Raw genomic sequence first — 15,895 nt, forward strand, 5'->3', positions numbered from 1 at the left:
TTTAAGATGAGAGCGAAGAGCACAGAAGACCCAAGGTATTAAATACTATATGTACATATGTATATGCATGCATATGTATGTATGTACAAAATGTACATATAGAAGCACACGCACACAACTTGTTAATATTTTGTATATACAATTGTATTCAAACAATACATCATAGACAGGCTGGCAGCTGGTAAAAATACTAAATAAACTGCAATTTTAAAATAAACTAAAAGCTTAACAAAACAATGAAAAACGATTTCAGCAAACATTAAGCAAAACAATAACATTTACAAATAATAATCATAAAATAAACGCCGGTTTTACACTTGACTAGCTGAAGTGAGATAGACGAAGAGCGGGAGAAACAGAAAGAGAGGGAGAGCGCACTGAGACTAAACGGGACCACAGCACAGCATGTAACAGTGGAACAATATTAATTGGTTTAGCCTCATTTCAGGTAGTTTGCAATTGTTCTGGAGCAGGTAAATACATACTTCATTTTGGGGTGGAAACGGAATAAGGCAATCAAACAGGAAAATCAGCTGGTGAACTCAACTATGTAATTTGTTTCATAGCTGCTCTACGATCTATTTACTTATAAATAAAGGTATTTTTTGTATTTTAAAATATTAAATTATTATTACATATTAGTACAAAATATAATATATTTTATTCATTATAAATTTGAATAATATATAATTTAAAAATTTCAGTAAACCTACAATTACTTCAGATCCACCTAAGCTTTTATCCCACGGTTCGATAGCAAAGTAATTGATGCTTGCTCTCCCTCTTCCTCTCCCGCTCACAGAATACGTAAACAGCACCCTAGCCAACCCATTGTGCTAGACGGAGAGCCGATGAAGTATAGAGAAAAGTGAGAGTTTCAAGCGGCAAAGCTTGCAGCATACTCGAATTCGATTCGTCAGTTGCCACACGACAGGACAACCGCACGGGCGGGCAGGCAGGCTGAATCGCAAGCAGAACGCAATGCAGCAGCAGCAGCAGCAGCAGCCGACGACGCGTCTGGTCGCAGTTAAAAAAGTCTAGAAAGCAATTCGTGAGTTGAAGCGTAACTGTATCTGTATAAGATACTCTCGAAGCAGCAGTAGCGGCAGCAATAGTTGGGTATCAGCTGATTTCAAATTAATACTAATTAAAGCGCAGCGTGCGATCTGCCGGGCGGGCCAGCTGCTCAACTCTCAATTCTCACGCTCGCCGCTCACGCTCTCTAAATGCGAACAAGTTCTCTTCTCAGTTGCGAAAAAAGTGCTCGTATCGTATCTTTCTGTATATGTATCCGAATGAGTCCCATGCCAATGCGTACTCTCGGCAGCGTAGCCCGCCAGCCAGCCAGCCAGTGGGCGAAAGACGCAACTGCCGACTACCGACTGCCGCCGACTGTCGACAGTCGACTGTCGCTGGTGAGCTGCTATGACCTTGCAATGCCCTTGAATGACACTCTTATTGCGACCAAGTAGCCGCCGTTGCCACTACAACTGGCGGTGCTGCCACGGCTGCCACGACGAGCGCTGGCAAAATACAGAAATGGATTTAAATTGAAATTGAAATTTTTGTATCGTATCGTATTTGGCGTGAGCTCTAGTGTGTGTCTCGGCGTGCTTGACATTCGCCACGAGTAGAACCCGACGGTCTAACTAGCTCCTGGTTTTTATTATAATCACAACTTTCCATCAGCCGTCGCGTGTGTGCAAGAAAGAAAGAACGAGAGAAAGAAAGAAAGCGAGAGAGATACGGAAGCCAAATAAAGTCAAAATAAAGTCTAATCCTAAACATATCCGCCTTTTGTAAGCAGTGCATGATTATAAAATAATACAAAAAGAGAAGAAAGAAAAGTGTTATCTAAGCAACTAGCGCCATCTGTGGGCACAATTTGTGAGAGAGTGTGTGCGTGTGTGTGCACTAAAAGTGAAAGTTCAGGCCAGGCAAATCGTCCATCCTTCGCCACTCGACCCGCTCGCTGGGCCACAGTTCCTTGGCACAGTTTAAAGGCGGCGCTGGCTATATACCACATAACGATACCAAAGCACGCAATAATACATAGCCAAAACATAACGACGACTTCCATATATAAATATATACATATATATCTATAAACATAAATATATGTAATATATACATATATATTTATATATACAATATTTATGCGACAGCTCTGACAACACATATTTTTGTATTACAACGTGAACGGACCAGGCCAAAAACTTGGAAGAATAGCAAATACTAGGAAATCCATCGGAATTAAAGAATAATAACAACAACAACAGCAACAGCAGCTCAGGTTAGTAAAAATTATTAATCATAAGAGAATCATGGCTATATACATACAAAAATAATCTTCTATATACATAAGCTGTGCGTGCAAAGTTTTTTTTTTTACTGTTTGCTCTATACAAATTAGCCATGCTGCATTGTTGTTGCCATAATTTATATAATTATGAACAAGTGTTTCAATTCCATTTTGACATTGAACTGTTTAATATGGGTTTACGTGTGGAACATGCATAAATGAAGTAACAATTTCTATGGAAATTACAATTTTTTGTTGCTAACTTCGCGCTTATTTAATAAAGTTTTGGCATGGGAAACTTTTTTATGCGGATTGATTTACTTTCCATATCATTAATAATTCAATATTTTGTTGCAATATTTAATTTATTAACTAATTTAAAAATTATTAAAATTTTGGTCTAAATTTAGATATAATATATAATTAAATTTTTAAAAATATATTTTAGAAATCAATCAAAATGAATTTAAATAAATAACTTAAATAAAATATTTGGTATACACAATTTGATATCTGAAATTAAATAAATTATCCTTCGATTTCCTGCAAAGAGAAATGGCCAAAAAGAGAAATAAAATATAAAAATAATTTAAATAAATAAATAAATAGTATATAATTTTAAATATTAATTTCTATTTTATCATATTTATTTATTTTTGTTAATTGGTTAATATATTGTCAGTCACAATTAAAGTAAATAAAAATGTAAATATTTTTTTCATTTTTTAAATTGATTGGAGTAAAATAAATTTAATTGATGCGCATTTAATGACAAAAAAAAAAATAAAACTAAATTTTAATAATTTTTCCTTCATTTATATTTTTCATTAGTCCAAAAGTACAAAAAATATATATTTATTCAATTCCAAATGAAAAGAAAATACATTCTTTTTATTATTATATCATTTTATTGTTAAGTCATTTTTGCATATTTTTTATTTATGACTAAATTTAAATAATTACACATTTAAACTTTTTCCAATTTCACTCAAACAAAAATGATTCAGAAAGAAAAACAACTTAACTACTGTTAAGCTCGTCACACAGATATGAGCAGTCCATTTATTTATGCAAAGCAAATTACACCTACTATTCTGTTTGCCTAGCTGTTTATCTGTTTAACGACAAAAACAAACTACAAGGAAAAAGGGAAATAGAAAATCTTTGCCCGGCCCTTGACACTATCTTTAACATTGCTTGGAGACTACTAACCCAAACAGGCTTCAATGATAGCCCAATCAAATCAAAGCACGGGCCGTAAGCGTAGCCAACGGAAAACGAAAGCATGTGAAAATCGAAAGTATCTGTATCTGTATCTGTGTATCTGTGTATCTGTGTCTGTATCTGTATCTGTATCTGTGCGTGTGTCTGGATTGAAAACGGCACAAGCGTTTTTCGCATCGCTGCTATTGCTGATGCTCATGTTGTCGTTGTTGTTGTTGTTGTTGTTGCTTTTATTATTATTATTATTGTGGCGGTGCTTGGCTTTGTTTGCTTTTGACATTTCAGTGGGTAGCAATGTCATACAAATATAAATAAAATACACGCGCTGCCCCACCAAAGGAAGCAACCCACCCACACCAAAGTAAAAAAAAAAAAACACACGCACTGACCGCGGCACCACAAACAGCCAAATACTTGACTACTTAGCGCTATCCATAGCCGCGTCTTGACATTAGACGTGTAGCATGGCGCTTGTGCATGAGCTCTCGAGCCCTCGGGCTGTATTGTCTATTGATTGTTTTGACATCCACAGAAAATCAACCAACAATCGATTGGGCGCCCGCCAAACTTTCCACAGCTCCGGCGTATTCCTGCCGCTCGCTGGGAATGGCGCAAAGGCGCAGTCGTCGCAGTCAAAGACGCAGTAGCAGACTATTCACAGGCACTGTGGCATGTTACGTGCGTTTGTCAATTTGGCTAATTCGCCATAAATAAAGAAAATATATGCATATGTATAGTATGAAGAGATATACATATATTAATATAATATCTTGCTTATTTATAAATAAGAAATATCATTCTGTGCTGGCACAGTCAGCTGTTGAGGCTTGTTGAGTAGGCGGCACATGAGTGAATAGCGAAAAATAATAAAATAATAAAACAAAAAATAAGGCAAAAAAGAAATGCCAAACTAAACTATGGAAAGCTTGTGTAGATTTGTATATAGAAGATACAGAAATATATAAGTATTCATATAGTTGATAATTATGCAAGATCATGTGCGGATAATTGAAGGCCTTTCTCTGTTGCTAATGCTATTTCTGATAAATGAGCCACGAGTAAGTTCAAAGCTAACCCTACAAATTTCGCATGGATAGAGACACAACTAATTAGTATTATTGCCATGCTCTTCTCGTGCGTTTCTCATGCCTGACACTTATCTGCTAAATCCCCTATTACAACACCAATAAATTTGTTCATAGCAAATCTAAAATGTGAACTGATAACGATTCGAGCATAGCCAAACGCTAATAGCCGAAGCATTTGGCTAACATATTATCAAAATCACAGCGGGATATTATCAGTGACAATTGGCGTTCACTGACAGCCATTTGTGTAGTTGATAAGCCAGATGCCTATCGGTAAATACTGTGGGCTAAGCTCATGATATTTGCGAACGATTTCTAATCATGTAATGTGAAGAGAGCGACGAAGTTGAAATACCCTGAAGAATTTTATTTATAGAGAACAATGGTTCAATTCAGTAAACAAATTGTAAAACTAGCAACATTTTATATTTACATTAATAATTTTAATTAATTTAAAGATCTGAATGATTTTTGCATACAATATAATGTGAAGAGAGATGAAGTTGAAGTACACTGAAGCAACTATTTTATAGAAACTTTTTCCATTAATCAACAGCAAAATCTAGCTGAGATAAGTCTGTTAAAATTTTATTTTTATATGGACAAAAAAAATAAATAAATAAATATTAAAAAAAGAAAAACATGTATAAATATTTATAAGCTGGCCTTCTGCTTCTACATTTCAAGCTCTTCTTACTTCCTCTATTTGTTTTCTTTATTTTTTTTATTTTTTTATTATTTATAAATCTTATTAAAATATAAATGGGAACTCCAAACATGTAGTTTTTAATCAACAAATAGAAAATGAACAAAAATTCTGCAGTTCTCCCTTTACTTTACTTTTCTTACTTTAGCATAAATTTGAATACAAATAAATATAAATATTTAAGCTGCGATCTGGATTTAAGCTGCAATAAATAAATATTTTAAATAATAGTAGTAATAATTATAAACCTACTGCATCAGGATCTACGTCGCCAATCATGTATTTTCTATACAACATTAAATGTGGCACAGTCGATCACCATAGCCTGTTGCCCTTTCTCATTCTCACTTCTTCTCTCTCTGTCGCTCTCAGTGGATAGTGGCGGACACTGACGACGACGCGTCGCTGATCACGAGCATTTCTCTATGCAAGCGGCTGTCAGGCAATGGCAGCGGTAAGGTGCGGGCAGAAGGTCGCCTCAGTCGCTGCATTTGTCTTACCTTTGGGATTGCAGCGATTACGCTTACCCACACAAGCACAGGGACGTACTACACAGGGAGATACACGCAGACACACAGATGCAGCCGCAGCTACAGTTACAAATGTTCACACACACACTCAAACACTCATATACAGGCGGAACACAGAAACATCACAGTTGATCAGTGACAGGCCAGACGCTGGCGGTGCGATTTGCTGCGCTTCGATTTTGCTGCCTTATCAATCAGCGCAAGTTCGCTTAATGCCAAAAAAAAAAAAAAAATTATATAAATAATAAAAAAAAGCGCTTTCAGTGCATGCTCGCCACAGAACCGCGCAGACGTGGTGCAGTCGCAGTCCGGAAACCGTAAAGTTGTCGCTTTTCCGCAATAGAGTTGCAAGTGTTTACAAATATTGCAGTTGATGCCTCAACCCGAAACGGGTAACGTAAACGGCTTACCAAGCTATCGATCAGGCAGCCGCAGCCGCAGCAGCAGCAGCAGCAGCAGCTGGTGCATGTGAGTAAGCGAGATAGCATCCGTTCGGTTCGGTTCAGTTCAAAACGGGTCAGAATGTGCGCTCCGTGTGTTTTCAAAGCGTTGGCTATAAATAAATGCAAATTTCTTATCAACAGTCATAATCGAAACGCCGGCGCGGCATGATTAAATAACGCCCCCGCATCCTAGAAGTCATGTCAGTGCCAGGTGAACTCAAGCCGAAACTGTTGATGCCACGAAGTATATAATGTACAGTTATGAGTGATATACACATATATGAGTTTGGTTTTACGCGTTTGTGTTACAAATGAATACTTCTAGATTTGCGTGAATTAGAATCTAAAATGATGTGTTAAATATTATTTGTGTATAACAAAAAAAAATTCTAGAAATTCAATTTATTTTTTAAACATAAAAATTAACTATTTATTCTGTTATATAATAAATTACTTCTATAGAAATTAAATTGATATTTTTAAACATAAAAATTAACTATTTATTCTGCTATATAAACAAAATATAATATAAAGAAAAAAATATTTCAAAAAATACTTCCCGATACTCAATCGATAATGAAATAGAATCATCAAATATAAAACTTGATTTCAATATCGTTGCTATGACTAGGCTTGCAATCGATGGTGAAATATAACTCAGTTGATCTATAATCGATCTTCAAACATAAAACTAACATAAAATATGTTTGACATATATTTTTGCCATGCTTAAAGAGTTTTTCAATTGTTTATAAACGAGTGTGCTACACCTTAAACAAAGTCGCATTAGATTACATAGCTAATACCTGCGGTTGGGTAGTCAACCAGAATATTTCTATTAGCTAAATAAATCGCTGTATACAAATACTAAGTGCAATATCATCTGTGAAATGCAAATACTATGAGCTAAAATATAGCTAATCAGGCCACTAACTATATATTTTTGATAGTAATACCCATCCATATGTATATAAAGTGAGTCAGTCAACAAATAGTAGATCGAACATTAATTAATTCAACTAATTAGGATTGCCGACTAACAAGCAATCTAACCTAATATATGTATATGCATATATTCTATCTGAATATATTTATTCAAGTTGACCTTCGGCCCGTGGCCAATATATATTTTATCTTTAAATTGACACCTTAACGGCGCATGTCTTTTATTATTCGCTTGACCAGAAAACAAAGTTAACTAATCAAACTTTATGCAAAAGTTCTGGCTGTTGTTAGGGTGCCACTTGAGAGCTACAGACAGACAGAGACATATCAATTGATTAACACCGCCGGGCCACACATTTTGCCCAATTTAATTCAATTAAGCTGCTTACGGGCGACACTACAAACGGGCCTGAGAAGTATCTTTTTTTTTTTTTTTTTTGGCACTGCGTGGCAGCTAGAGGCGACGCACTTGCGAGAAAGTACAAGAAAAAAATGTGAGCTACTCATCAAAACAAAACATAAATTCAGCTGAATAGTATTAAAAAATTAATGGTCGTAAATATAAAAATAAAGAAAGTATAAGAGAAAACCTAAAAACGGAAATGTTCCTTTTGGAAAAACACTAATGCGTTGTTCAATTTTTATTTTTAGCGAATTCTTAGTTTCCACAGATTTGCATTCGTTATACGAATGACCACAGATACTATATAAATCTGTGATTTTTATTATTATAAAAAAAAAGAAACACTGAATTCTATTTTAAATTTGTGGCATCTGATGTGGAAATGATTTTCTTGTCTATATTTTAATTCTGGCTGAATTAAGTTAAATATTAGTACATTGAACTTCTTTAGCCAAAGATTCTTGAGATTTCTTGATGTAGAAATTTGCATGTTTATATCAGTTCCATTCGGCCATAAATTATATAATATTCATTAATTAGTTGACATTTTTTTGTAATTTTATAATCTTCGTGTTTGGCAGCTATAAGATTTTCTCTTCTACTTTTGACAGCCCACTGGAATTAATTTAATAATTTCCGAAAAGTTTCTTATTTTTTTCTATCTCACCAGTTGCTCTCTCTGTCTCTCTCTCTCTCTCTTTCTCTCTCACACACACTCTATTTATTTTGCGCGTCATCTGCCGCCGCCCAAAACGCATTTAGTCATTTGGACTTGGTCCAAAAACCATTTTCATTTTGGCTGTAGCAAAAAAGGGACTGAAACAAAGTGAATGCGATGCGCTCTCTCTCTTATACCCACACGCCCTCTCTCGCTCTATCAATATGCAATACCAAAGGTAGCAATGTGATTCAGAAAGAAGCCAGTTTGCCCTCTGCCATAAACACAACTAGATAATTAATGCAGCTCTTTGTTTAATGAAACCTTTAGTGATAAATAAATAGAGAGCTAGCGATACTGACCTCCTTAAGTCAATCGACTGTCAGGGGCAATTGTTTTTTGCAGCCTTTGGCACAGCCTTACTTCAATGTTTATTAAGCTTCCTATGCTGGCTGCCAGCAAAAAAAAAAAAAAAAAAAAAGTTGTACTGCCAAAGCCCAAACAAAACAAAAATGTGACCAAGTTCAAGGCCAATTGATAAAACAAAAAAAAAAAAAAAAAAAAAAACAGCGACGTGATTGGTGCATTCGCTGTGCTCCTCTTGGGTTGGGCTATATCTGAATTGGTTTACTATACATATGTGGGCGTGCCTTTCAGCACCTGATCGAGCGAGCACGTGTTGCAGTTGACAAAGCGAAAAAAATAAAAAAGCCAACCACCTGCCAAATAAAAAGCAAAACAAGCTGCAATTAGTATATAACAATTGTTTTTTGTTTTTGGTGTGCCTCAATGAATCGCCTTGACTAGGTGCCGCAACAACAAAAGCCTGGTAAAAGTAAGGGTTCTCTAGTCGAGACTGCTCGAGTAGTAGTAGTAATAGTAGAAGTAGTAGTAGCAGTAGTAGTAGTTGTAGTAATAGTAGTCAAAATAGTAGTAATAGTAGTAGTAGAAGTAGTAGTAGTAAAAATAGTAACAGTAGTAGCAGTAGTAAAAATAGTAGTATTAGTAGTAGTAGTAAAGATAGTAACAGTAGTAGCAGTAGTAAAAATAGTAGTATTAGTAGTAGTAGTAAAAATAGTAATAGTAGTAGCAGTAGTAAAAATAGTAGTATTAGTAGTAGAAGTAAGAAAGGTAGCAGTAATAGCAGAATTAGTAGTAGTAGTAGTAAAAAAAAAGTATTAGTAGTAGCAAAAATAGTGTAATAGTAGTAGGAGTAGTGAAAACAGTTTAATGGTAGTAATAGTAGTAGTAAAAATAGTAGTAGTACTAGCAAAATTAATGTAATAGTTGTGGGAGAAGTGAATATAGTATAATAGTAGTAGTAGCAGTAAACCCAGTGTAATAGTAGAAGCTGTAGTAAAAATATTGTAATTGTAGAAGCAGTAGTAACTATAGTGCAATAGTAGTAGTGTTGTCATAATAGCTTTGAAATACCAAATTCCAAAATATATCAAAGATCAGTATTGTATTAAATAGACATGAATCTAGAAATCATTTTCGATAAGGATCTTAATCGATAATACTAAAATGAAAATAATTATCGATTTCTAAAACATGCAGAGAGACGCAACTCGGCTCGTTTCCCATATCAAGAATATACATATATAATTGCTGCGGTTTTCCATCTGCCAGTTACGTACATTTTAACACAACTAATATGCCCTGATTTTTCATTTTTAATAAGTTCAGGGCATACTCAATGGATTTATTGTATTTAATATAAATATGTAAAGCAATTAAGATTTCATTAATATACATATATATGTACATATATAGAATTGTCACGCGTTGAATAGATGATATAATACAGTTTTTGCATTATTTAATAATTCACTTTGTTGGCTTTCACATTTATTAAATTCACAGAGCACACAAATTCCCAAAAAGAACGAGCAGCGAAATGAATGATATATTTATCGAACTGCGAATATGCTAAAAATGCATTTGTGCAAATGCCAAATGCTCATAATAGCCCGAATAGACTATTTAAATAATTGACAGGCAGCTAAAATTAATTCAATCGCGTAAAATATAAAAAATAATTGCCAGCTGTTTTTCGCATTGAAACATAAAAAAAAAAAAAAAAAAAAACAGCAAAGAAAACAGAAAAGAATATTAAAAGAAAGCAAAATTTATTTGTTTACTTGCGAAAATCTCGCCTGTTTCTGGGCTTTAGTCAGTAGACGAAAACAATAATGCCCGCAGACACGTCATCTAAGTATATCTATTTATCATTATATCTGTGTATATATTCTGTATGGTTTTGCAGCATTGTTGCAGTTGCCGCCGACGTTGGCACCACACCGCCCCACCGCCTCACCGCTCAGCGCAAGATATTGACGTGACGTAAATGAATGAGCCCGGCGATCAACCATTAACACTCAGTAGCACGCCGGACAATAGGCCGCCCTGCAGCATTATCTCCATAATACCAAACATAGGGATGTCATCATGCCGTGGTCGTGCCGAGGCATTCGCGCGCAGTTTGTCCTCAAAGCTGCGCACCTTGGGATCACAGGTGAGTTAGCAATATAGCTAATGTGTAGATTTGATAAGAATCAGTTAAGGATATATGTAGGATGTCTAGAATCATTTAAGGATGTATATAAGCTATGTTCTCTTTTGATATTGTATATAATACAAGTTATTATAAGTGTTATTAGAGTCTGTAATTATTTGATAATATCATTATTTTTATTATCATTTATATTATGATCACTAATATTATCTTATGGTAGAAAAGGCATTATCATAAAAATAAGGATTAGCATTATCATGATCTCTATCATATTGACTTGATTATGAACGCTATCATTACCATTTAAATAATTATTATCATGATCATTAGCACTTTGATTTCCCATTGGCATTGGTATTATCATTATGCTTATCGCATTAGCATTAATATTATTATTATCTTTGGTATTAGCAGTTGCATTCCCATTCTGATTATCGTTATCACTATCATTACCATTCAAAAAATAATTGTTTTTGTTATTATCATTAGCTCATTGGTATTATCGTTTTCATTATCATTAGCTAAATGAGTGCCAATGTTATTATTAATATTATTTACAAAATATTTGAATAGACTATAACCTATTGTAGTGAACCTATTTCATTAAGACTTAGTCGAACAGATTATAGCGGCCCCAGAGCCTGCTGAGGGTGTTTAACCCTACTCTCTATAGATTTCATGTAGACTCTACTTTCTGTGGACTAAAACTCTACAAAATTCATTCGATCCAAGCAATCCCATTATTGTCAAGCCTTAGCTCAGCCCAAACAGATCTCCAGTAAATTCATTCAGATTTCGTACAAGTTACATCATATTTATAGACCTACTTTCACAACTTTGAAAATGGATTTACTACGTAAGATTGCACCCGAAATCAATTCGATTGCTGTTATGGCAATGAGCGCGTATCGCGTGATGACACTGAGCGAATATCGCGGCAAATATGTGATACTGCTCTTTTATCCGGCGAACTTCTCGTTCGTCTGCCCAACGGAACTGCATGCGTTCAGCGACCGGGCCCAGGAGTTCCGCAGTGTGGGCTGTGAGGTGATTGGCTGCTCGACGGACAGTCATTTCGCTCACTGCGCCTGGATGATGCAGCCGCGCAAGGCGGGCGGCCTCGGCGAAATCGATATACCACTGTGGGCCGACAAGTCGATGAAGATTGCTCGCGACTATCAGATGCTGGACGAGTCAACAGGTCTGGCCAATCGGGGCATGTTCATTATCGATCGTGTCGGCCTCGTGCGGCATATCTCGGTCAATGACAATGGTGTGGGACGCAGTGTCGAGGAGGCACTGCGCCTGATCCAGGCCTTTCAGTATAGCGATGAGTTTGGCGAGGTTTGCCCAGTTAATTGGAGACCCGGTTCCAGGACCATGAAACCGGATATGTCTGGCAAAGAAGATTATTTCAAAAATGCCATCTGAAACCAAACACATTCCCAAACTTAATACACGAAGGAGTGCAAGAATATGTTTTATACTCAATACAATTCTTTAGACAATGTTAATAAATTCGGAAAATTAGTTCGGTTTTTTTTATTATTTTTATTTATTCAAATTTTTATATTATTTATATTTACGTGTAAGAGACTTTAAGAAGATGTTTTTCTTATTTTATTCATTTTTATTAATTTAAAAAAATTCAAATTCAAATATTTTAAATTGAAAAAAAAAGTTTTGTTTTTAAATATACATATTTTAGCCAGGTTCTTTTATTTTAATTAAAATTATTATTTTATTATATTATTTTAAAATTTTTAATTAAAATTTGGATAATTTATGTATATTAATTGCATATATTTGCATTATAATTTAAAAATAATTTTATAGCTTAAGCTTCCAAGCTTTAATTTTCTTGATAATTAATCAGCTCTCTTTTGATCCATCTCTTTTTCTCTGCTGCAGACGAACGAGGAGGGCGTTGCCAATGCAGAGGATGAGCCGATTATAAATGGCAGCAATACGAATACCTGGGTCAGTGCACACGAATCGGAACAGACTGTCACCGATCTGCAGCCACTGCGCCAGGAGTCAGACTCGTTTTTCGACTTTGACTGCGAGCTGGAATCGCCAGGCAGCCCAGCGGATGAGTGCGAGTACCTGCGTCTCATAGAAACCGCCTCGAATACACCACACAACTCCACCGCCGAGTCGGGCTATGCGTGCGCCTCGGCGGCCAGCAGTCACAGCAGCACAGATGGACCCTACTTCGATGCCGCCACCGGTGCCACCACCAGCAGCAGCAGCAACACGGGCACCGGGCCACAGGAGCTGCAGCCGGCACAGACAGAGCGCGGCAAAGTGCCCGGCAGTGGAGCGGAGCAGCAGAATGAATATGTGAACACATTGCAGCTGAATGGATCACATGAGGCATGGACAAATGGCGATCAGCAACAGCAGAAGGAGGGAGAGAAGCAGCAGCAGAAGGAACAGCAGCCATTGGAACATGAACAGGTGAATAAAGAGCAGGAGCCGGCACAGTCACAGTCACAGGCAAGAGAATCAGAAGATGAGACGCAGCTGCAGGCGCAAATCCTGAGCGAGCTGCAGCTGCACAGCGACAGCATCAAGAGTCCGGACAATGGCTTCAGCGAGGAGCAAGTGGAGGAACCAGCGCTGGTAAATGGCTATGTAGAGGCTCCACAGCAGCAAAGAGTTGAGCAAGAACAGAAAACCACAGCGAGCGAAGTCGGGGAGGAGCAGAAAACACCGGACAGCGGCACAGATGAGGTGGACAAATGCAGCAATCTGACTGTGAACGTGGAGCTGGCACAGGTGGAGCAGGCGCAGCAGGATGTCGAGGAGGCCGAGGCGGAGAAGTCGCGCCATAGCCATGGCATCGACACCACAGACGACGAGGACGACTGTCGGCCGCAGCGTGTGCGACGCTGCTCCTCGCTGAAGACGGGCAAGACGCCGCCGGGCACGCCGGGCCGCAAGAAGATCGTGCGCTTCGCCGATGTGCTCGGCCTGGATCTGGCGGACGTGAAAACGTTCATGGACGAAATACCCACAATACCGAAGTCAGCGTTCGAGGATTTGGAAATACTGGACACTGAGCCGCCGCTGCAGCTGGGGCCCAAGTCCGATAAGATCTTGATGCCGCTGTTCCAGCAGCCGGGCGGCCTGCCCACATTCCTCGATGCGGTGCGCGAGAAGCAGGTGTCGCTGGAGAATGCCGCTGTCACCGACAACATCAATCAGACAATCGCCGGCACGGTGCGGGTGCGCAATCTGGACTTTCACAAATCCGTGCACATACGCTACTCGCTGGACGGCTGGCGCAGCTTCGCCGATCTGCAGGCCAACTACGTGGAGAACTCGTGCGACGGCTTCTCCGATAAGTTTACGTTTGTGCTCTTCGGGAACTCGCTGCATGTGGGGCAACGGCTGGAGTTCGCCGTGCGCTTTCAGTGCAAGGGCCAACAGTTTTGGGATAATAACTATGGCGCCAACTACTGCTTCCAGTGCTTGCCCAGCTCGACTCACACGGCATCGCCGGCGTCTGTGGCGAATGGCGCCGTGCCGTCGCACCATGGCAGCAATTTGGTCGGCCTGCTAAGCCCCACGGTGGGCGATGCCTGGTGCAGTTCGTTCTACTAAACTAAAGCACGTCTAGTTAGTAGCTGTTAGCGGGGGGCACTCCGAGGAGGCAGTAGACGACGCGAACGCGGGTCGTGTTGCAGTCAATGTCCGGTAGAGGCGCAGCGCCGTCAATGCCCGTGTGGACATCAGCGATTGGTGACGGTGTTGACGGCATGTGCCACGGGCGTCTGTCACACCCAGAGATCAGAGATCATAGAACTACATATATAGAGCAAGGTGCAATCCCCAAATCCTACCCTCACACCCACACACACACAAACACACAAACACACAAACACACAGACATACAGACACCCTCTCTAATTTTCTCTCTCTTTAACTCTTGTACGTAGGGCAAAGGTTTATATTTTTATAGAGTGAAGTTGAAGCAGCAGACGGAGCAGATGGCACAGACGCAGTCGCTTCAATAACCAGGCGAAATCAAGTTAATGTTAAAGATTGGCCAGATCAGCAGACAACTAGATGAATGAACAGAGCCAGCAAAGTGAAGAATGAATCCCAATGATAGTTATTAGTCGTACGTTATAAGAAGAAGAGCAAGTGATAACTAATGATGATGAATGATGAATGATATTGATAATGATGATGACGATGATAATGATGATGATCAAGGATGAACAGTTTTCAATGTCTACTACAATTTTCATTTCTATAATTCTCCTTATATATATATTATTATATTTTATGCATTGTTCAGCCATGTGTATGGGGCGCTTAAGTACAGTAGCTCCTCGCTTCAGTTACCACTGTTACTACAGCCGAAATAACAAAGAAACTTTTATTTTCTAGTCAATTCAAGTTTACCATAAGACTTCAAACGGGCTACGACACACCTTAGCCAATTACTACTGCAAGGCGGAGCCAAAAGCCTGAGCTGAATCTCTTGCCAAAGAAAAAAGAAAAGAAAAGCGACGCAAAACAAAGAACTCGTTAGAAAATGTGCCAACAGATGCGCATTTAACTCCAAGACGCCAAAATGCTTGTTTGCATCTGGGCTCGTCTGTGAGAGATAATTACAGAATTTCCTAGCCACATCCGCCCATCAGCCCACACTTCCTCAACACCCCACCCGCCCTCGATAACCCCTTTGCCACATGCTGAACAATCGTTTTTCGCTATGCCAAAATAATAATTATTAAATGTTTTTGTTTTCTGTTTTTGTTTTATTTGTACTTTTTACTTTTATTTTAAATTTAGTTCGACCCTATTTTACGATTTCGATGTTTTTTATGTATAATATTATAAACACACATACACACACACGCATATATATATAAACGATATACATACAACAACAACAACAAAAATATATATAAATATATATAAAATATACGAAATAAAAAAATTATTATAAATTGTAGTTACATTTTTTGTGGCTTGTTTTCGTTTATTAACTTTTAAGTTTAAGAATGAGGTTCGGTTCATCTCACCCCTAGAGAGTTATCATAGAACACGTTACAAATTGT

The 15,895-nt window shown here is 37.8% G+C and overlaps 2 protein-coding genes across 5 annotated transcripts; both read left to right on the forward strand.

Moving 5' to 3' along the window:
- Nucleotides 1-800: 800 nt before the first annotated feature.
- Nucleotides 801-15,895, forward strand: LOC6582820 (glycogen-binding subunit 76A). 4 transcript variants are annotated; one of them, XM_015162607.3, is made up of 4 exons: nt 801-1,051; nt 2,166-2,293; nt 10,569-10,817; nt 12,729-15,895. In XM_015162607.3, the coding sequence occupies exons 3-4, from the start codon at nt 10,650-10,652 to the stop codon at nt 14,424-14,426; spliced, it is 1,866 nt and encodes a 621-aa protein (XP_015018093.1). In that variant the 5' UTR covers nt 801-1,051; nt 2,166-2,293; nt 10,569-10,649; the 3' UTR covers nt 14,427-15,895. The 4 variants fall into 4 exon arrangements, with proteins under 4 accessions (XP_015018093.1, XP_043865370.1, XP_032586755.1 ...); XM_044009435.1 differs by lacking the exon at nt 801-1,051 and adding an exon at nt 1,470-1,799; XM_032730864.2 differs by lacking the exons at nt 801-1,051; nt 2,166-2,293 and adding an exon at nt 6,107-6,318.
- On the forward strand, nt 11,551-12,347 carry LOC26528043 (peroxiredoxin 1). The gene has a single exon (XM_015162608.3). It carries the CDS (start codon nt 11,661-11,663, stop codon nt 12,246-12,248), a length of 588 nt encoding a protein of 195 aa, XP_015018094.1. The 5' UTR covers nt 11,551-11,660; the 3' UTR covers nt 12,249-12,347.

This window comes from Drosophila mojavensis, unplaced genomic scaffold (genome assembly GCF_018153725.1).
Source record: "Drosophila mojavensis isolate 15081-1352.22 unplaced genomic scaffold, ASM1815372v1 contig_74, whole genome shotgun sequence".
In the NCBI taxonomy this organism is placed as follows: Eukaryota; Metazoa; Arthropoda; class Insecta; order Diptera; family Drosophilidae; genus Drosophila; species Drosophila mojavensis.